The sequence below is a fragment of the Polypterus senegalus genome, chromosome 10, assembly GCF_016835505.1.
Source record: "Polypterus senegalus isolate Bchr_013 chromosome 10, ASM1683550v1, whole genome shotgun sequence".
NCBI classification, from domain to species: Eukaryota; Metazoa; Chordata; class Cladistia; order Polypteriformes; family Polypteridae; genus Polypterus; species Polypterus senegalus.
In genome coordinates, this window is record NC_053163.1 from 21303528 (window position 1) to 21327072 (window position 23545).

The 23545-nt window shown below is 37.5% G+C and overlaps 1 protein-coding gene across 6 annotated transcripts in view; it reads left to right on the forward strand.

Annotated features, from left to right (window-relative positions):
• Window positions 1-23545, forward strand: part of LOC120536904 — a 290128-nt gene that overhangs the window by 229050 nt on the left and 37533 nt on the right. For all 6 annotated transcript variants that reach the window (XM_039765462.1, XM_039765463.1, XM_039765465.1 and 3 more), the window contains 2 exons: window positions 5508-5597; window positions 9752-9826. In XM_039765462.1, coding sequence (XP_039621396.1) covers window positions 5508-5597; window positions 9752-9826 — 165 coding nt within the window. The remainder of the gene's footprint in view (window positions 1-5507; window positions 5598-9751; window positions 9827-23545) is intronic.

A 23545-nucleotide genomic window follows, 5' to 3' on the forward strand; every position in this document is an offset into this window, starting at 1 on the left:
CTAGAATGGGCAGGCAAATATTTAATTTCTTTAGTTGGTGTAAAAACTATGCTGACTTTTTAGTGATGGAAGTTGTTTAAATGTCCCAACTGAGAGTTTTGAGATAGTTGTGCCCAACAATTTGAAGGATTCCACCATATTGACAGTAGAACCATTACTTTCTAGAAGAGGTTGTATCAAATGTTTGCAAAAGTCAATTACCATTTCCACTGTCTTAGTGGTTTTGAGTACCAGGTTATTGGAAGCACATTAAGACAAAAGACAAGTCACCTTCTTTCTATATGCAGTTTCATTTCCATTATCAAGTAGTCCAATGATGGTGGTGTCAATTGTGAACTTAATGATTTTTTTTATTGCAGGTTCAGTGGACCTACAGTCATTGGCGTACAGGGAATAGAGTAGGGGTAATGTTCACAGCCTTGAGGGGCACCTATGCTGAGACAGAGCACACTGCGTACAGAGTGGCCTATGTTTAGGCCGGCACTCAGGATGTCTGGGTTTGGTTTAGCTGGCTGGTTATAAGTATTGCTTATTTGTCCACATTTAATATTAGACCAGTCTTTCATAATTATTACAGTATATGGAGAATAGAAATGTCACTCTTTTAGGTTTTCCCTTGAAATGTTATAAAACATTCACTCATGAGATACAAGTGGGAGTCTCCATTTGTGCAGGTGACCACAGTCATTTTATTTATAAATTGTGTTGGGTGAATGAATTAGCAAATAATTATGGTAACTTTACTGCCAGAATCAACCATAGCTGTTATGCTTTGATTGTATATTAAAGTAATATCTGTACAAAGGTTAGAAGGCATGTTAGTTACCATCACCTCACAGTACCATTATACTCACTTCCAATCACAGTTCATTAATTTCTCAAGGCAGGGGCTGTTTGTAATGTTATGCCTGAGTTCTCCACACTTGAGGTGGGGACACTTCTTTGCGTTGAGTAGGCAGCTCTGGTTCTCTTTGTGTATCATCTAGTGCTGGTTGTACAGGATGACTTTTTCCCAATCCATAGTCATTCTGTGTGTCTTAACAATTTTCCAGGGGTCTTCCATTGTTATCCATGTATGTCTCCATACTTATCTTGGAAGGCATGGAGTATATGACAACATGAAGCCATCTCTACTAAGTGGGCCCTCTTTTCACATAAGTCAAAGGCTCATACCTGGACTGGTTAGCTGCACTCAGACTGACACTCCTGGTATTTTATGGCATATGCATTTGAGGCCTTCCCATAACATGCAAGGATCTCCCTATCTATATATATAATTCACTAAGGCAAGACGACCATGGAAAGCACGCCGGAAGAGGCGTGGATTCACTAAGCCGCCGACAAGTGAGACACCTATTGCGCACACAGGAAGGAGCCACGCCCACCAACTCCAAGACCATTGAATACGACAACAACTCGCAGAGCCACGCCCACCAACTCAGACGTGATGACACAGAAAAAATGGCGTAATTTATATTCATCTGTCGTAGAGGCAACATGCAGCCCGACCCACACTGACTGTTCATAGAGGCATGTTTCTCGCGGAGGTGAATCGCCATATGCAGCGTGTAAAACGGTTTGCGAGGGGTATCCCATGGGATCCTTAAAACATTCCTTTACAACTAAGGTTAAAACACAATGAAGTAAGCAGTCTTTAAAAACCAAGTTTTCGGTTACGATGCACCATAGCACACTGTTTTACACGCTACATACAGCATTTCGCTTCCGCGACAAACATGCGTCTTCTTAGATGCTCCTGCACTTTGTACACACCCACCTCGCTACCTGTGCCTCTGTTTCATTACCGTCTCACCTGCTTCACCAATGCAGGCCCTGCCACAGTCGAGACGCTCTCTCAGCAGCTGAACTTCTCTGTGCCCGACCGGTTCACACAGAGGCACCACATGATGCGGCAGGACTATCTAAGAAGAGGCATGTTTGTCGCGGATATGAATCGTTGTATGCAGCGTGTAAAACAGTTTCCGAGGGGTTTCCCATGGTCTTAGACCCATCTAAGAAAAATCATGTCGCGGCTGTGAATCACTGAATGCAGTGTGTAAAACAGTTTGTTTGTCGCAGATGTGAATCGTTGTATGCGGTGTGTAGAGCAGTTTGCGAGGGGTATTCCATGGTCTTACAGTTGGTGGGCGAGTCTCTGTTAGTTAGTCTTGCGAGCGGGCACATGACCAGGCAGTGTGTGTGCTTCGAGAGCGTGGGTGGACGCTACAGCACCATCTAAGAAGATTCACATTTGTCGCGGATGTGAATCGCTGTGTGCCGCGGGTACAACGCTGTATTGTATGTTGCCCTCTCCAGAGTTATATCTTTTCATTCACCTACAGTCGTATACACAATGAAGTAAGCAGTCTTTAAAAAACGAGTTTCCGGTTACGACGCACGACCGCGTGCACCATAGCAAACTGTTTTACATGCTACATACAGCAATTCGCATCCACGATAAACATGCGTCTTCTTAGATGTTCCTGCACTTTGTACACACCCCCCTCCCACCTCGCTACTACCATGGTCGGGTGTCTTTGTGGATTATATATAGAAAGGCAGTCAAAACCGCACAGAGCAATGAAAAGTCTACATGAGTCACAGGTGCATCTGGACTGTACAAAGACAATGAGCAGGCAGTGCATACTGGACGAGAAATCAGCAGACTAGCATGATGGAGGGAGCGGGGTGGATGTCCTTCTCCTCTCCTCCCATTCCACCCTCTGCGCCTGAGCGCCGCATGGACAATTATGTGTTGGTTTGTTCCGTGCATTGTTACAATGTTGTTTTTCTTGCTGATTTATTACATTACCAATTTTTCTAATGTTAATTTTCTCCCTGTCCTTAAAAATCATTAAAAAAACGGCCTGATTATGCGGCGTATGGTACGCCGCGGGTTGGCTAGTTAACTATATTGTAGTCAGCCATCACCTGCGTACCTAGGTCACAATAAACCCTTCTGCATCTCACAGGAGAGGAATGGGGTTAATTTATGTGCCTAGTCCTACTTTAGCCATCTATGTCTTTAAGCAGTCCGCTCAAATATATTTCAATATCATCTTTTTTTGAAGAGATGTAAGTACCTGCAACTGACCAAGTGTTCTTTTGGTCTGTATACTGACTTCTGACAATCTTCTTGCCTACTCCTCTGCAAAGTTGGTTTGCTGGCTGGTTACCCGTAAGTCTAGATGTTATACAGTTTCAGCCAACTGTTGTACCACAGTCCTGCATTCCTGTTGTTCTGTCTTCTTCTAGCAATGATCCTTTAACTATGCTACTGTAAAAACACACAGGATAAGAGGAAAAGTGTTGAGGCTCTGTCTGAACATCCTGTTTAACATCCAAATCAAAAATGAAAGTAAGATGCTAATAGTGGTGAAGCTTCTCATTTTTGATGTGTTATGTCAGCATACTGATGAGGATTGGAGAGACAAGTGGGAGACTGACATCTAGATAGAAAAGGGCAAAACCACGAGATCAAAAATACGTATGTCAAAGTCAGAATGAGAGACAAAATAAATTGTGATAAAATAACATGTTCAAAACCAGAAGGAAGGTTTAATCAAAAAGAGATCATAGCATGCACTTTGGAAAGTAGGTTTGTTATCCACAGCAAAGGATAAGAAATGATCTGTTTGACAATCTTTAAACCTTTCAAAGATCACAGTCTCAGAGGACATGTCCCTAATACTAGCAGAAACAATCACAGTAATCATAATCTTGGATGAATCACATCAGAATAGAACATAAAACTTCAGATAAAAGGAGAAATCAAAATAAAGGTCAGAAGCTTAATTCAGTCCAAAAACTCCTAACTGAGTATCAGATCTCTAAAACTACTCCACAGAAGACAGAAAAGATAAGAATAAAATCCAATTCAGAAGACAATGTCACTGAGCACCGTTGAGTTGCCAAAATGATACTTTAATGTTGGTGCCTCTTCCTGTTCTAATGCAGGTCTGACAAAGAATGCCATCTTCCAATGAAGGATTTAAGTATCCAGGTAAATGTAACAGGTATGGCTAGCTGTGATTGTACCAGAAGCGATGTCATTAATCTTCTGACTGGTTCTGTTCCATTATAGAAGAAATTTGAAACCATGTTAATAATGGTGCATCACTCTTTTTCTTCCAGCTGAGAAAATTTAACCTATTACCCATAAGACACTCTCATGTATGACAGCTGACATTTAAGTATTTCATTTTCATTGCTCAGAATCATCACAAAATGCTGGTCTTCCTTTGCTTTTGTAGTGCTAATTATTTGTTCATTAATTAATTTATTTATTTAATCCTATTATCTTTAAAAAGATCTTCATTAAACAGGTGAACATTTGTATCCATCCATCGTGTATCAAAAAGTTACACATTTGGCACTTATGATTTGATCAATTGTAAGGGTGCTGCATGAGTTGACCCAAGTGATAAACCACCTGTAAACTAATGTGCATTGCTCAATATTATAATGTCTCTGTGTAAAATTATGAGTACAGAAAATAGTATGTTCTATATCTTTCTGATTGCATGCACATGCTGACCTCATTTTTGGTATAAGGTCTTTTTAATGACTCAAATTTGCTTACCACGTTAGAAGATATTTTTCTTTGTCCTGATGTCACCAACTTACCCTACAGAACTAATTGAAAGTTAAAGATTCATAAGATGGAGGCCTGCTTTTGTTTGCTATAATCTAAAGAGTAGCATTTTTTATTTTGACTCTGATAATGTCTGTTTCTACACAGGAAAAATCATTATTGAGGGGAAAGAGAGATAGAATCTCTGGGATAAGGAAGGAATTTGACAAGCTGAGTGACATTTTGATGTCCAAAGGGCTAAGTGTTCTGTATAAATAAAGAAATTGCATTCACTAAAGAAAAGCTTTATAAATAGAAAATATTATAAATGATTTATAAGTTTTCCCGTTGCTTAACTAATCTTCCATCATTTATCTATTTTATGGTAATTGTTAAGTGCCATTCACAAAATGCCGCTCCTCTTTTAGCTTTGGCATTGTTATGTACTGTATGTACAGTAGATATGTATGCCTGTTTGTCTGTGCATATGTATTTATTTATTTCAAATGTATTTAAAAGTGACTTCATTAAACTAGGTGATTGCTTATGTCACATTCATCCTGCATCAAAAATGTACATATTCTGCTCTCCTCTATTACTTATTATTGAGGATGTTGCATTAACATTTCCAAAAGATAAACATGTGGTGTGCCACATAATACACTTATTCATTATTTAAAGAAACATCTTATATGTATATAAACATAATAATAACTCAGAAAGCGGTTTTCATAAGAGCAGTTTAAGCTAATTTTTGGTATATCAATTTTTAATAATTTGTATTAATAATTTTTGAGCAACAGTAGAAGTATTGGCCTCTAGCTCACACTGTGGAACTGAAGTAAAGGAACAGATTAATAGAAAGGCAGCCTGTTTTGGGTTGTTGTACGGCAAAATCACAATTTAATTATTTGACCTTTCCTCTTAAACACAGGATGAATTGTTACTGAGTGATATAAAGGATGAAGTCTATGGAATTGAAAAAACATTGGACAAAATGTATGACAATTTACTTTCAGAAGGTGTAAGTATTAACCAAACAAATCTTTATTGCCAAAAAATATAAGTTTTCTATTTACAGCTTGAAACTCGAATGTTGTTTGTTTTCTATTGTGCTTTTCTTTCCTGCACCCAACCTAGGCAGAGTGTCCCGTCTATTTTCCAAGTTAATAGACTTACCTCTATAAATTAAAGATACTTTCTCACATTAAGGGTTATGGGTTATCATCAGGCTGTGATCTTCAGCTCTCTCTGGATCGGTTCGCAGCTGAGTGTGAAGCGGCTGGGATGAGAATCAGCACCTCCAAATCCGAGACCATGGTCCTCAGACGGAAAAGGGTGGAGTGCCCTCTCAGGGTTGGGGGAGAGATCCTGCCCCAAGTGGAGGAGTTCAAGTATCTCGGGGTCTTGTTCACGAGTGAGGGAAGAATGGAGCATGAGATCGACAGGCGGATCGGTGCGGCATCCGCAGTGATGCGGGCTCTGCATCGGTCTGTCGTGGTGAAAAAGGAGCTGAGCCGTAAGGCAAAGCTCTCAATTTACCAGTCGATCTGCGTTCCTACCCTCACCTATGGTCATGAGCTATGGGTAGTGACCGAAAGAACGAGATCGCGAATACAAGCGGCTGAAATGAGTTTCCTCCACAGGGTGTCTGGGCTTTCCCTTAAAGATAGGGTGAGAAGCTCAGTCATCCGGGAGGGGCTCAGAGTAGAGCCGCTGCTCCTCCGCATCGAGAGGAGTCAGATGAGGTGGCTCGGGCATCTGATCAGGATGCCCCCTTGAACGCCTCCCTGGTGAGGTGTTCCGGGCACGTCCAACCGGGAGGAGGCCCCGGGGAAGACCCAGGACACGCTGGAGGGACTATGTCTCCTGGCTGGCCTGGGAACGCCTTGGGATTCTCCAGGAAGAGCTGGAAGAAGTGGCCGGGGAGAGGGAAGTCTGGGCCTGTCTGCTTGTTGCTGCCCCCGACCCGATCTCGGATAAGCGGAAGAGAATGGATGGATGGATGGGGGAAGCCAGTATTTCAAGTCTAGATACCAAGTTTAACTTACTTTTGCCATGTGGTTTTTTCAGTAACCTAGAAGGAATGATTTAATAAATTAATTAATTTGCTTAGAACATGAGGAGTTGTCATTCTGTGTACTGATGCCTCCAATCCAAAACTACACAACTAATAGCAAGGCACACATTAAGGCCTTGGCATTAATAGGAAGGAAGCCTGATTTCCTTTTAAACTGCAGAATTATAAGCTTTTCTCTTTTGTGAGTCTGAGCCCATCCTTTTTCCCCACAAGTAAACTAGTTATTGAGCAAGCCATAAGACACACTCTATGAAATAAATAAAGAAATACACAAGCACAGTAACATTTTGATTAAAATAAATAAACAAATGAACAAATACATAAATAAATAAGTGTTCTGTATTATTTACGATGTCCCAACCGGAAAGCAAGCAAGTCTGTTTTTGGTTTTAGTACGTTTATTTACTTATTCCCACAATCTTAAAGTAACTTCATTAAAACAGGAGAACATTACCATACATTTATCCATTCATTTTCATGAAACGTTTACATGTACGGTAACTCTCTGCTGCTTTATTATGGAGGTTCTGCATGGGTTTTTACGAGTGAAATACTTCTTATATGATAATATACTAATACACTTCTTCACAACATATTCACTATGCATGTAAATAAATAATTACTCAGTAATAGTTATTGATCTATTTAAAGCTGTCCACGATAGAAGATGATTGATTGTTCAATTCATACCCTAAACTGAACCTCATTTTTGGTATATGCAGGGCTATATCTGTAGTCATTAGCCTCCTTAAGAACTCGAGGGTAAATATCATCTGATCCTGGTGATTTGTTTGATTTCACCCTATTTAATCTGAGCAGCACTTCTCTCTCTACAATTTCCAAATCCTTCAGTACCTCCTTAGTAGTCCCGGTTACCGCTGGGAGGTTATCTACTTGCTCACTTGTGAACACCTCAGAAAGAAATATTTCACTGTTTGTAACTTTTAATTCCACTTTTATGATTCCTACTGCACTTCACCTCCTCCTTGACTGTTCTTTTACTATTAAAATACTGAAAGAATCTCTTAGGGCCATCTTTCATCTTATCTGCTATATTCCTCTCCAACTGTCTTTTAGCCTCCCTAATATCCTTCTGAATGGTTGCCCTCATGTTCTCATACTCCCTACGATTCACTTTGAAGTTATTAGTCTAATATGTCGTATCAGCTGCTTTTTCCTTTGCAGCTTCTTTTTTAACTCTTTATTAACACACTGTGAAGTTTTTTCTTTAAATTTCCTATTAATTACTAATTTAGGTATGCATCTGTCCTGCATTACTTACATGTAAAACATTTTTAAACCTGTTCCACTGCTCCTCGACTGTCTCCACACTTAAAAGCTTATCCCAGTCTATCCTACTGAGACTTTGCCACATCTGCTCAAAATTAGCCTTACCAAAGTTAAACTTACCAATTTTAGTCTTTGCATCTGCACTTTTACAAAATACTGAGAATTGTATTACATTATGGTCACTTGATGCTAGTGGTTCAATCACCTCTACACCTTCAATTCTATCCTGATTATTACAAAATACTAAATCCAGACAGGCTTCACCCCGTGTTGGTGCTTTAACATGTTGTGTTATAAAACAGTCACTGATTACGTCTAAAAACTCCTGCTCTTGTGCCCTCCATTTGCAAGGTTATCCCAGTTAATATTCGGATACTTAATGACCCCCATGACTATAATATCGCCTTGTAAACTTGCCTTTTTAATATTACTAAACAGATAGTAGTAGTAGCAGTACAGTAGTAGTATTTATTATTATAAGTAGTAGTGGTAGTAGTAGCTGTAGTAGTAGTATTTATTATTATTATTTGTAGTAGCAGTAGTATTAGTATTTATTATTAGTACAAGTAATAGCATTAGTAGTATTTATTATTATTTGTAATAGTAGTAGCAGTAGTATTAGTATTTATTATTAGTACAAGTAATAGCATTAGTAGTATTTATTATTAATATTTGTAATAGTAGTAGCAGTAGTATTAGTATTTTTTATTAGTAGTAGTAATAGTAGTGGTGCTAAAATTGTTGTTTTTGTTGTTTGTTACATCACTTGTCATAAGCAATACTGTTAACTATATTAAGTAATAAAGAGTAACAGCACATTCATACCATGGAACATTATTATTATTATTATTATTATTATGATTATTACTGCTACATTCGGCTTCATTTATAAAGGAAACAAATCAAACAGTTATAGTTAAGTTTGTGATGTGTGCTTCTTTGTTTATTTATATATGTTTTTATTGTTCAAATTAAAGCTGTTTTAAGAAATACTAATGTAGTGGATTCTAGAAGGCGGGGGATTTGAAATTGGACAGAGTCGATGGAATAAAGAAATGAATAATAAAACTCAGTGACAGTTTGAATTCAAAAGAAGTAACTGTTCTGTATTATTTACTGGAAAGCAAGCTTTATAGTAACAGAATTTCCAATATTGGTGTTCTTGTTACATGAATAATCTTCTGAAATGTTTGTATTTTATGCTCATTGTTTGCACTTTTAATAAGGCTATTTTTGGAAGATAGTGCAAATAACTATAGTTAATGAATAAATAAATAAATGAATAACACATCAAAAATAAAAGACCATGCCCACAATTATGGGCTGCTTTTGGAAAGTTATTTATTTATTTTTTTTCTTAAAAAAGTAACTTCATTAAAACAGGTGAGCATTTACACCAATTTCTCCTTACTGTATTAAACGTTTACATCGTACCACCCCTCGTGTGACAAAGAGCTGTACCAGTGTTTGCTCCAAACCCCTTTTCTGCACAGGTTTTTGCAATATAAGCATTATAATAGTTATATATGTATTTGATTTTGTTCCCTGGTACAAGCTGATTGATAATTCAATTCATAACATAAAGTTAACCTCATTTTAGTATATGCATTTTTCTAATAGTCCGAAAGGAAAAATGCATTCATTTTCTGTTTTGAAAAGATGTCTTTGTGTTTTCTGATGTCTCTAGAATGCACTTCTGAGCTGATATAAATGCACACATTATTAGGAAGGCAGCTTGTTTTTGCTTCTTATTCTGCAAAATTACATTTTATAGTGTTTTTCATCTCACCTTTTCCATTCCCACACAGAACAGTGTAATGGATGAAGTCTCTGCAATCACTAAAGGACTAAACAACCTGAATGACATTCTGATTTCAAAACGAGTAAGTGTTCTTTATTATTAAAGACACATTAAGTAAGAAATGCTTTAGAAGTCTTCTCGTTATATGACTTATCTGCTGTGTAAAAACACAGGGAAAAATAGGTGGCACACCCTGTTTAATGTCCTAAATCAAAAATAAGAGCAAGACATTAATAATGATGATGTTCTTCGTTCTTGATTCTCCTGAGTTGCCAAAATCATACTTTACTGTTAGATCAGCGTTTCTCAACCTTTATTTGCAACCTGAGTTTTCATAACAGTTCTAATCCCGCCCCCCTAACATTTTTTTGAAATGTAGATGCATATTTTATTATACCTACTTAACTTTTATATATATATATATATATATATATATATATATATATATATATGATAGCAACACTCATCACTCACAACAGTGACAAAACAATTACATTGACAATCATGTTACGTTATTTTCAAAATGTTTCCTTTTCTTTTTCATTACTTCTTTAACACACTACTTCTCCGCTGCGAAGTGCGGGTATTTTGCTAGTACTATATAATTTGGAAAGCAGTTTTGCAACTGCATACATCAAACTTTGTTATTTAATGTTTTGTTGGTTAAGGTGTTAAAATGCAGTTGCAGGGGTAGTGCTAAGTCCTATTAGGAAGTCTGGTGGTCATCTTTTATGGTTAAATGCTGAGCTGCAATCCAGGAACTATTTTATTCAGATTTGCAAGGATGGTGTAGCATTTATGTCCAATGCCATCCTCTGGGGACCAATTGTGATGTTATGTAAATTGGAGGTGTCCAGACTAACTGGAATATTATGTTTAAAGTTTTTAAACAGTGTAGCATATCTCGCATTGAGTTTAGAGGAAGTGTTACAATATTCCCTTTTGGAGTTATAGAGATCGCTGTGCTCTTGGGAACCGTCAGTGCTGAAAAACTAGGAAGCCAACTTTCAAGTGTTAAAACCAAAAGGTCTGAGTTTTTGTGTCAATGGGATAATATCAGTTTTTTTATTTTTGAGAAATTTGCAGAAATTCCAAACATCCTGTTTTCACTTTGTCATTCTGGGCATTGAGTGTTGCTTCTTTGGGGAAAACAATTAATTTAAATGATTTTAGCATAAGGCTACAACATAACAAAATGTGACAAAAGTGAAGGGGTCTGAATATTTCCTGAAGGCACTTTATTATTGCAAAAATGTCACTTTTTTATTCTCACAAAGTAGAAAATACAAAGCAAGTAGCAAAAAAACTCCAGATGGCATCACTTTTGGGATCTTTGGTACACACAAGCTTCTCGACCACAGCAAGGTTGTGACCCTCCAGAAAAGGCAATATAGCAGTCACAGAATAACCTCAGCATGCTACCTGAGAACTATAAGCTAGGTCATTGCCTGAGAACTAAACCACTGAGACAAAAATGTTTTAGAAGAAAACTTAAAATCCATATTCTCTAAAATAGAAATGCTTAAAAGGTCTTGTAATGTCATATCTGTGTAATAAATAATTTAACTGTATTCTAATCTATATGCCTTATTAAGAATCAAACAATTTCTGCGATTAAGCAGGCAGTTACTCCTACCTCAAAGACAACAAGCTTTCTCTGTATCTTGCTTAATCCTGAGCAGGAAATAAGATGTAGAAATAAACATGAGAGGATCATTCTTTTTATTTTCAAGTAATATACTGTACTGTATATAGAATAATAGAACAAGAGTTTTTTTGTACAGATGGAATCAAATTGATAAGATTTCTTTTATTGTTTGCCAAACATGAAAATGAGTGAAAACCCTTAAAGTGATCAATGCCTTAAATGAAAACAAAATTGGCCAAAATCAACAGTATATCACATATTCAAAAGATAAACAACATAAAAGGTTACTGGCATTCTCAGAATGAGAAACTCATTTGACACAAAAGAAATCCTCTATATTAAAATCACATTTTTGTAATATTCTTTCAGGACTGCTAAAATGGACACTCAGCCACATTACTGAGTGAAGTACAGTACATGTTGAATGTGTAGTTGTTTGCTTTTGCTGCTACCAGCACAATTATCAATACATGAGTAAACTTTATCTTTAGACTGTTACAAAAACTGTTTGCATGCACTTTTTCTCATTTTGTGTGAAATTCAGAACTGAAAGTGCGCAATCTTCTATTTTATATTTCTTGTATTATGTATAGTTCACAGACTGGTGTTTATTTGCTGTGGACAAAAGCTTTTGCTAACTGAGTAAATGTAAATGTAGTATAATGTAAATCTGTCCAAGCAATTTTTAATTAATTAATTTTTTTAATATCTTTCACAATGTGTAGTATCCCAATGAGACTTCTTTACTTAGTCAGGTGGTAATGTGTGACAGCACTATTACTACCAAAAAGGAAGAAGCACTGTGAACACTTTATGAAAATCAAGCAGGTATTCAACTAGCTGAAAAGCTGTTGAAGTGAGGACTCCTACATTAATGCCCTTTGAGTCTCCAAAGTAATATTGCTGCTGATATTTTATTGTCTTTTATTATTCAAAGAGTCCTGTATGTGCCTGTACATGTTCAATAAACACTGGAAACTACTGTTTCAGTGCTGATAGGCTGACATTCTCCATGAAGTAATCAAACACATCCAGGGTAGTTGTTTAAATCTCAGTAAAATCTCTTTTTAAAGTTTTCAAAGATATCTCAAAGGGGTTAACAGAGTTATTAATTCAGAAATGCAGATGAAAAGGTATCTCACTCCAAAAGCTGGATTTGAACCAATGGGCTGATCACTTTCTCCTGCACTTTGAATCTGTAGTTTCACCTTCAGCATTTCCATGTGAAGACACTTGTTAATGAACTGACAAATGTTTAATTGTTGGCATTGAAATGCAATAAGTGTATGCAGCCTTATAGTTACTGTAAGTAAGCAGGCAAGGTAGATAATGTAGAAAAAGTAATACAGAATAAGGCAATAAAGTCTACAATAAAGGGAAGTCCTTACATTTATATAATTCTCTACCAAACATGGATGATTACAATTATTTTGGCTCTCCCACTAATAAAACATTTGGTTTCATCCTGAAAATAAATTAAGTTTCTGGTGGCAAACAAAATTTTATCACATCTATTTCACCAAAACAAAATTAAGACATAAAAGTAAAATTTCATAATGATGTGCTTCTAAGCTGTACCATTTATTATATTTCATCAAGCCTCTAACTAAAGTGTCAGTTTCTAATATAGATTTAGGAAATGTTAAAATTGCTTATCATTAAAGTTATTCTTTGTTGATAGAAATAACATAAATGTTAAATAAGTAAATGTAAGTACAAAAAATTGATCTTGCGCACTATTTAAGACTTCTCTTTTTAGTGATTTTTTTAAAGAATTGTCACTATATTATTTATTTTGAACAACTAGTCTATTGTGTCATTTAATTATGTAACAAATAGTTTGCCAAAACTTCAATTATATTGTACCTATCCCAAATGCATTTTTGTGCAAAATTGTGTTCAAACACTTTGATTGAAGATTACTAATAAATATGCTCATGTCCTTTTCATAGTTTCAAGATAAAGGCACATTATAGTAATGAGCAAAACTTGTCTGTCTGTCTGTACTTCTGCTCGCATGAATCAACTCAGCTTCCAGAGAAATGATTTTGTTGAAATTTGGCACACTTATTTTTCAAGGAAATGTACTGAGATATTTTGAACAGAGTCCTCTGGATTTTTTTTTCTAATGTAAAATAGAGAAACATACTGTAAGACTTTACTTACTGATTAGTTTGCTGTTTCAAATTCATCTTGGCATTTCGTCTGGTATATTTTTCTCTTCTACTCGTCCAACAGGCCATCTCACCACAATATTAATGAGATGCATTTTTGCATCACTGTTAATTTGCACATTAATAAAGTGAAAATGCTTTCTATCTGCATAAGTAAATTCATTCTCTGATGGTGCCTTTATAGCAATGTGCGTGGTGTCGTCTGCTCCAATTGCATTTGGAAACCTGTACGTTGCTGCGAATTGTGCTTTGATGTTTGCATGTTCAACCACAGTGTGAGATAATCTTATATATCTCGATGACTTGGCGGTAATGACATCCTATACAGCTGGTATGGTGCCACTCAGTGATGACTGAGAAATACCTGATCAGTCAGCCAGTTCACATTGAAAAGCTCCTGTTGCTAAAAACCTGAGGGTGGAAAGAACTTGCAAAGGAGCAGGTAGAGCACAATTCCTCAAATTCTGCCTTTGTAAATTAATCAAATGGCAGGAGAGGCACATGCATGCAAGCTTCACTGCCTCTGCACATGCTTATTTTGACTGCTGCTTGAAAGAAGTTAACTGTTAAAAAGAATTATTTTTGATTTTTAATCTAGAAATTAATGTAAGAAGAAAGAATTATGTAAACATCACTCTGTAAGCAGAGAGTGAGAAAATGTCCTCAGTATTTACATTACATTAAAAAAAACCTCATGGCTGCATCTACTAATCATAACGATTCAAAATTTTATGTGCCTTATAACTTATCAGGAAAGCTGCAGACCAACAACTAAAAACAGCAATTTAATCGTAACTTGAATGTGACTTGATAACTGGGCAATCTGAATTTTCCCTGTGAAAGCTATTTGGTCACCACCTCCATTTTGTGGAGTACTGTTACAAATCATGTATTTGTTGTAGTCTACTAACACACATAATTGAATTCCATTATTGCTGTTGTGTTTGAATTTGACTCATTTTTACAAAAGTATTTAATAAGCAAAAATGTGTTAACTGACTCTTTGATGAAGTAATTAAAAAAATTAAAAAGTTTTAGCTTTAAAATCTGGTAAATACATCCCAAAACACTCCTAAAAATAAAACTATGCATACATTTTTTTATTTCTCTTCTACACTTGTTAATACTGCTCTTTTCTAAAGTACCAAAAATAAATCATGCAGTTGTTTGATCAAGGTGTGATCAAAAGTATCCTGGCTGCTAAAACTGAAGTGACTGAACAGAGATGTTCACAAGACTGAGTCCAAAACAGAACTGACTTAAGACAAGAAAGATGGTGGCTTTAAAGGCCCAGTCAGGAAGTGACATCATCTCTAGGGCCGGACCCGGAAGTGATGTTGTAGGGACCAGAAGTGACATTATCTCTAGGCCCTGTCCCGGAAGTGACATCATCTCTGGAGCCAGACCCGGAAGTGGTGTTGTCAAGGGTGCTGGAACCTGGTGGGATTTCCTAGGAACAGTCTGCATGTACAGTAACTGAGAAAGACAGTCAGCACACTCCTCCACCCCCCCAGTTGGTGGTGGTATTACAATTACTCAGACCCTTTAGCTGCCTCCTACTCACATATGTGTGACAAAGGAGATATTGATCTTTCATCTAATTATACGGAGTAATCCTTATACATAAAAAGGGCAGTAATCTAAATTATATACACTCCAATCAGCCCAAACTTTAAAACCACCTGCCTAATATTGTGTAAGTTCCCCTTGTGCCACCAAAATAGCTCAGAGACATCAAAGCACGGACTCTACAAGACCTCTGAAGGTGTCCTGTGGTATCTGGCACCAAGATGTTAACAACAGATATTTAAGTCCTGTAGGTTATGAGAAGAGAACCTCCATGGATTGGACTTGTTTTTCCAGCGCTTCCCTTAGATGCTTGATCAGATTGAGATCTCAAGAATTTGAAGGCCAAGTCAACACCTTAAACTCTTTGTTATGTTTCCCAAATTATTCTTGAACAATTTTGCAGTGTGTCAGGGAGCATTATCCTGTTAAATGAGACCACTGCCATCAGGGAATACCATCACCATGAAGGGGTGTATGTGTTCAGCAACAATCTTTAGGTAGATGGCACATGTCAAAGGTACATGCGATAAAAATGACTCACTGACTTAAAAGGGGTGTTCTGGCAACATCCTGTGTCCTTGTGTGCAGGGCAGTATCTGCGGCAAACGGACAATGTGCCTTTGGAGGGTTTTGGACAGCATTATATGCATCTCTCCTTCAAGGGTCCTCTGGGAGTTGTATCAGCTGTCGCCTTTTCATCTCCTTTAGAGTTAGTCACTTGCTGTCGCTAGTTTAAAAGCACCAAGAAGGAAAAGGACGACAAAATTTTAAAAAACTACGTTTTTGCAGCTTAATTGAAGTGTGCTGGCAGGGGTTTAAAAAGGTGCATTTTGTCGAATGTAGAAATTGGGGCAAAAGAGCTGTGTCACTACCCAATCCAGTGCCACCTTATGAGCAGTTTGGCTCTTATCTTAAAGGTCATGTGGATGACCAGCAGAAGGGCATGGTTGACCAGGGGCCTCGTGTATATATAATGCATGCGCACAAAAATGTTGGATACAGCACTTTCAATGCTCACGTCGAGATGTATAAAAATGTAACCTGATGTAAAGCTAGGCAGATTTTCACAGCAGCCTCACACTATGCGTACTCATATTTCTACTCTGTATTGTAAACGGGTGGCACCCAGCATCAAAGCAGTGCTATTTTTTCTGTGTGGTTTCCCTTTCTTTTTTAGATACGTATCCATGATGTGGGCTTTTTTTTAAATACACTGAAATTAATTGCATATCATTTACAAATTTAAGGCACTTTATTGTAATCAATCTGTAACAATAACAAGCAGTGTGATAAATAGAACATTAGTTGTCCCTCGAGGGAAATTTTACTTTTTAAATAATACGCTCATTCAATCTTCTTCTTTGTCTTTCGGCTGCTCCCACTAGGGGTCGCCACAGAGGCTCATCTTCTTCCATATCTTCCTGTCCTCATCATCTTGCTCTGTTACACCCATCACCTGCATGTCCTCTCTCACCACATCCATAAACCTTCTCTTAGGCCTTCTTCATTTCCTCTTGCCTGTCACCTCTATCTTTAACATCCTTTTCCCAATACACCCAGCATCGCTCCTCTGCACATGTCCAAACCAATGCAATCTCGCCTCTCTGACTTTGTCTCCCAATTGTCCAACCTGAGCTGATCCTCTAATGTCCTCATTTCTAATCCTGTCCATCCTCGTCACACCCAATGCAAATCTTAACATCTTTAACTCTGCCACCTCCAGCTCTGTCTCCTGCTTTCTGGTCAGTGCCACCGTCTCCAGCCCATATAACACAGCTGGTCTCACTACCGTCCTGTAGATCTTCCCTTTCACTCTTGCTGATACCTGTCTTTCACAAATTACTCCTGACACTCTTCTCCACCCATTGCACTCTGCCTGCACTCTCCTTTTCACCTCTCTTCCACAATCCCCATTACTCTGAACTGTTGATCCCAAGTATTTAAACTCATCCACCTTTACCAGCTCTACTCCCTGCATCCTCACCATTCCACTGACCTCCCTCTCATTCACAGACATGTATTCTGTCTTATTCCTACAGACCTTCATTCCTCTCCACCTCTCCAGGGTCCCCTCAACTTGTTCCCTACTCTCGCTACAGATCACAATGTCATCAGCAAACATCATAGTCCACGGGGATTCCTGTCTAATCTCATCTGTTAACCTGCCCATCACCATTGCAAATGAGAAAGTGCTCAGAGCCGATCTCTGATGCAATCCCACTTCCACCTTGAATGCATCCATCACTCCTACTGCAGTCCTCACCACTGTCACACTTCCCTCATACATATCCTGTACAACTCTTACGTACTTCTCTGCCACTCCCAACTTCCTCATACAATACCACAACTCCTCTTGAGGCACCCTGTTATATGCTTTCTCCAATGCAACTCCTTCTGGCCTTCTCTATACTCCTCTCACAACACCCTCAGAACAAACATCACATCTGTTGTGTTCTTTCTTAGCATGAAACCATAGTGCTGCTCATTAATCATCACCTCCCTTCTTAACCTAGCTTCCATTACTCTTTCCCATAACTTCATGCTGTGGCTCATCAATTTTATTCCCCTGTAGTTACTACAGCTCTGCACATTCCCCTTATTGTTAAACTTCGGTACCAGTACACTTCTATACTCCTCAAGCATCCTCTCAGTTTAAACAATCTGGTTAAAAACTAAACACCTCCATGTTACCACAGGTATGTCATCTGGACCAATGGCCTTTCAGTTCTTCATTCTCTTCATTGCTGTCCTTACTTCCTCCTTGCTAATCCGTTGCACTTCCTGATTCACTATTGCCACATCATCCAACCTCTTCTCTCTCTCATTTTCTTCATTCATCAGCCTCTCAAATTACTGTTTCCATCTGCTCAACACACTTTCCTCGCTTGTGAGTACGTTTCCATCTTTATCCTTTATCACCCTAACCTGCTGCAAATCTTTCCCAGCTCGGTCCCTCTGTCGGGCCAATCAGTACAGGTCCTTTTCTCCCTCCTTAGTGTCCAACCTGTCATACAACTCATCATACACCTTTTCTTTAGCCTTCACCACCTCTCTCTTCACCTTACACCTTATCTCTTTGTACTCTTGTCTACTTTCTGCATCTCTCTGACTATCCCACTTTTTTTTCGCCATCCTCTTCCTCTGTATACTTTCCTGTACTTCCTCATTCCACCACCTGGTTTCCTTTTCCTCCTTCCTCTGTCCAGATGTCACGCCAAGCACCCTTCTTGCTGTCACTCTTACTACTTCTGCTGTAGTTGCCCAACTATCTGGTAACTCTTCAGGATAACACCTACCCAATTTCTCCTCCCATCCACACTATGATAGAACAACTTGAACCCACCTACGATCCATCTAGCCTTACTCCCCTTCCATTTAGTCTCTTGCACACACAATATATCAAACCTCCTTCATTTCATTACATCAGCTAACTCTCCCCCCCTTACCAATCATACTGCCCACATTCTAAGTTCCTACCCTCAGTTCCACTCTCTTTACCTTCCTCCACACCTCCTGCCTCTGGAGACATCTGCAGCCTTTTCTTTGCCTTCTTCGGCCAACGGTAGCCCAATTTCCACCAGCACCCTGTTGGCTAACAGTATTGGTGGCAGTTGTTGTTAACCTAGGCCTCGAGTGATCCTGTATGTAAATGTACATTGTTGTCCGCATATTGATCTGGCAAAATTTTACACTGGATGTCCTTCCTGACATAACCCTCCTCCTTTATCCAGGCTTGAGACCAGCACAAAAAACACACTGGTTTATGCATCTCTTGTGGCTGGGTTAATAAGCTCATTCAATAGTAAATAAATTAATATACACACACACTATAGTCTGAACACACACCAGAATGCTTAAAAAGGAAAAAAACCTCTGACATGGAAGTTCCAGTCCCAATGAGACACTATATAGGCGTATTACTGTTGGCATAAAGGATTCCCAGTCACTTTCCTGACATACTTCTGCTGAATGATTATATGTGTCTGAGAGAGGATGTGCAGTATGGTTCATATTAGCACTCCATTTTGTTTTCATTCTCTCCTCCTTTGTTACCTCCAGGGGGTCCAAAGTGCATCAAATAACTGAGCTTGCCCTTTTAATTAGCTTGTTGATTCAGTGGTTTTCTCTTGAAGTGATATTACTGACCCAGCACACCGCACAATCCATTACAGAGTTGTAGAAGAGGTGAAGAATGTCACTACCAATATATTAAGTGAACACTGTCTCCTAAGAAAGAAGAGTCTGCTTTGCCCTTTCTTATATAGTTCCTACAGACCAGTTTAGCCTGTTATTGATGTAGACCCCTATGTACTTGTATGAGTGGACCACATCTACATCCACTCCCTGAACAGTGACCAGAGGCCTCATGTATAAATGGTGCGTACACACAAAAATGTTGTGTAAGAATGTCTCCACATTCAAATCGAAATGTATAAAACCTAAACTTGACGTAAAGCCATGCACATTTCCACGGTAGCTCATACCCAGTCATACACAAGTTCTCAGCTCAGTTTTGCAGGCTAGCAGCACCTGGCGTCAAAGCAGTGCTACTATTCCTGTGTGGTTATCCTTTCTTTTTTAGATCCACATCCCTGACGTGGCTTTATAAATACTGGAATAATAGATGGATAGAATAATTAAACACGTACTACCAAGATATTTCTATGTTCCTTAAAAGTTTTGAAGAATCGGCGTTCTAAGCTTACAGATGGCTTAACGTCTATTACAGAGTTGATTGTGTGTCGATTGAGTATTTGGAGAAAGAAAAGTAAGGACAGGAATTGGAGGTTAGTATGTTTGAAAGAGACAGTACTGCTACAATAAAGTATTTCATCGAAGGTCACGCATGGCGCAGCAAGCATCTTGTGTGAGACATGAACAATCACTGTGCCACCGTGTTCCCATGTTTAATAACACGCTTTAACTCCTATCATCATGAAAATTATATCATGTATACATCTCAGTATTTTAATTATTCAGAGAGCTGTAATATCACGAATGTAATGGATTCTGTGTCCTGTCGGAGGAAAAGAAAGCCCAGAAGCATGTAGTGATTCACACATATAGAGCACACAGAAGATCAAATACAAAACAAAGCATTTAAAGTGCTACTTTAATTACAATGGGATTGAGAAAATTTTAAATTAAAGATTTTAAGATGAAGTTTATGATGTTCTACTTTAATGACAAAATAAACTACATAATTAAAGAGGAAATTTAGAAATTAAAGTTGACATTTCGTGCTTTTTTCCCACTGTGTGCCTATTTGTTTTTCTCTGTACCCTAATAAGCTTTCATATGACACTCAGACTGTGGGCTACAACTCACCTTTTCACAGCGACTTTGATATCTGACAACTTCTTTTTTATTTCAGGCACTGTGCGACTTTGTGATTGTGAGCTTTCGAGTTTCTCCGACACGCTATGTTACTCGATCAGCTTCCTTTTGTTGACAAACAAATAGTACGTTTTTCCTTCCCTCCACTTGGTATTCACTGAAATTCTTCTATTTCCCCCCATGCTTTTGCCATTGTCTTTTCACAGAAGGCTGAGCTTAAGGGCTATTTATATTGATTTGCATATTCAAAGAGGCGTAATTCTGGGAGGAGTTGGGGTGGGACAGAAGGCGTGTGTTCATGCTGACTGGGATTTAAGGAGCGGAAGAACATGGAAGTTGGCATTCACACAGATTTATGCATCTGGATTTTTTTGTGCGTAAGCACATTTCCGTTGTTGTGTATACGTCATGTTATAGTCCAAATTCTACACACGGTGTTATGCATGAAGCCCCAGATGTAGAGGCTCTTTGATGTGGCAAAAGTCAAAAGGTATGGTAGGCAGTAGGTCTTAAGTGACATTCAAAACTCAACTTGATGTTATTGCAAAGGAATTAAGCGGATAGGATTGGCAGCAATTTGTTAGGCTGAATGGAATGTTCTTGTCAAAAATTTTCTGATGTTCTAATTTGAAAATGTAATTAATTAATAAAAAAGAGAGACGGCACCAGATCACAGATGCACACTTGATAATGTTTCTTCTTTTTGATTGTATGCACTTTTACAGTACAATCATATTGATTATAACATAATGATAAATTATATTAGTAAAATGTGTATATGTGTATTTATATATATATATATATATATATATATATATATATATATATATATATAAAAAAAAAAAACAAAGAGTACAAAACATGTGTTTCGCCCTTACTGGGGCTTGTCAGGTGTACGCACTTTTACATCCCCTTACAGGGATCAAACCTCGGATATCAGCGCATGAGGTGAAGCCTCTGACACTGTGCCTTGGCAGCTGGTTCTCTAATCTGACAAAGTGAAGATTGAAATATTACAGTACATTCTTAGGTCTATATATATTTTTAATATATATACAGTATAAATATATATAAATCCTTCAATGAGACTTTTTGTAAGGGAGATTTTTTCAAGTCTCGTGAAATGAGACTCTGACATGAGATTTTTTCAAATCACGCCCTCCTCTCAAACATTTTCTAACAAGACCACAGTCTTCTCATCTCTCATTCGTATGAATGCTCTTGTCAGACACACTTCCTGCACTCACAGCTCTTATAAATTTTAACATTTTCTTCTTAATTTTTCAATTAAAGAAGACGTATTATGTACAAATCTTATTGAAGAATGTCATCATGAAGGGTTATCAACAGAAAAAATTAGTACGTGGGTAATCCTAGCACCGAGAAACAATAAACTCAAACGAATTAACAGCAAAAATGTTGATTGATCACATGGCAAATTGGTTAAATGCGTATCAATAGACTATACTGAAACAGCTGGTGGTGATCGTGCGGAAGATGAATACATCAACTTACAATATCCCAAAGAATATCTACAACCGTTAACACCGTCCAGTCTTCCATTGGCTAAATTACTGTAGAAAGAAGGATGTATCCAAGAAAGGTAATGTAGTACATCTTCCGCGGATAACATTAGACAACAAAGGAGATCTTGATATGCCATTCATATTAAAACATTAACTGTTTCCCGTTAAAATAGCTTTTGCAAAGACAATTAACATATCTCAGAGTCAAACATTCAAAAAAGTCATTTTATTTAATAGAGAGAATGAAATGAAATTCAATCACGGGCAGTTATACATCGCATTGATGCATATGTAACAATTCCCATGAAAATAAAAATCTGTGTAAAATGCAAGCGGCAGAACCTCAAAGAGGCTAGCACATAGCACAAGCCCGGGGATTGGCGAGTGGACAAATAAGGGGCAAAGCCCCCTAATATATATATATATATATATATATATATATATATATATATATATATATATATATATATATATATATATATATATATATATATATATATATATGCATGTATATATATGTATATGTTTAAAATATAGTTTATTTTTCAAGAATCTTCTCTGAGGTAAATCTGTACTCTGACTGCACTCTCATAATAAAGTCTACTCACCCCATGTCCGCTCATTACAACATTACAAAAATATTCAGCTGGGATCCACAGTTCTGGAATACATCCAGTCTTACTTCTTTGACAGATTTACTTATTCAGTAATCTCACTTATAAGCCACTAATGATGAGAGCATTTACATGTTTGTCAAACCTATCGTCAAATAATCAAACTTTAATACAGACAATTGTCTGCCTGCTAAGAACTTCCCAATGCCTAACAAGATTGTGCACAGACAAGTGTTAAGACTTGTTATTCAAATGTTATGATGCTTTAGAGACTAAAATGAGATTATTTTATGCAACATTTTACAAACACACAAATGCTATTTGTATGTGAGATCACTGAATAAGTAAATCTGTCAATAAGTGAGATCAGTAGGCACATCGCTGTTTTGTCAGGCAGCATTATTATTAAGGTGCATGCACATTCACATAAATATGTTGGTATTTGGTAAAATACTTGACAGTTGGACTCCTTTCAAATACACCCTTAGTGACTTTAAATAAGCCAGTATAGGTGAACATAGTTACGAAGTGTATATCTGATAGTATTTAATGCAAAGCTTGTTTATACTCCCCAGCCTCACATGATACAGGAATAATTACCGACAAATATATCCACATTAATGTTATTGTTTCGTGGTGGAACTGGAATAATAATGCACACAATTCTGTGGTGTTCTTGCATATAATGTAAAAAAGAAATGATTTTTATAGCTGTACTTCTGTTAATCTAGAATGGCAGCATTAGAGCTGAAATCAAAGTTGAAAGTGGTACTCTCCTGTAGTGACTCTGATAACTGATTACAAAATGTGTATCTACACATTAAAAATAAATGAATTAACTTTACAAGTCTGTACACCTGTAACTATCATTAAACTTTCATCAGGAGGTGACTGACAGTTGTTTCAACCAGCCAGCAATGTTCTTTTCTTTTG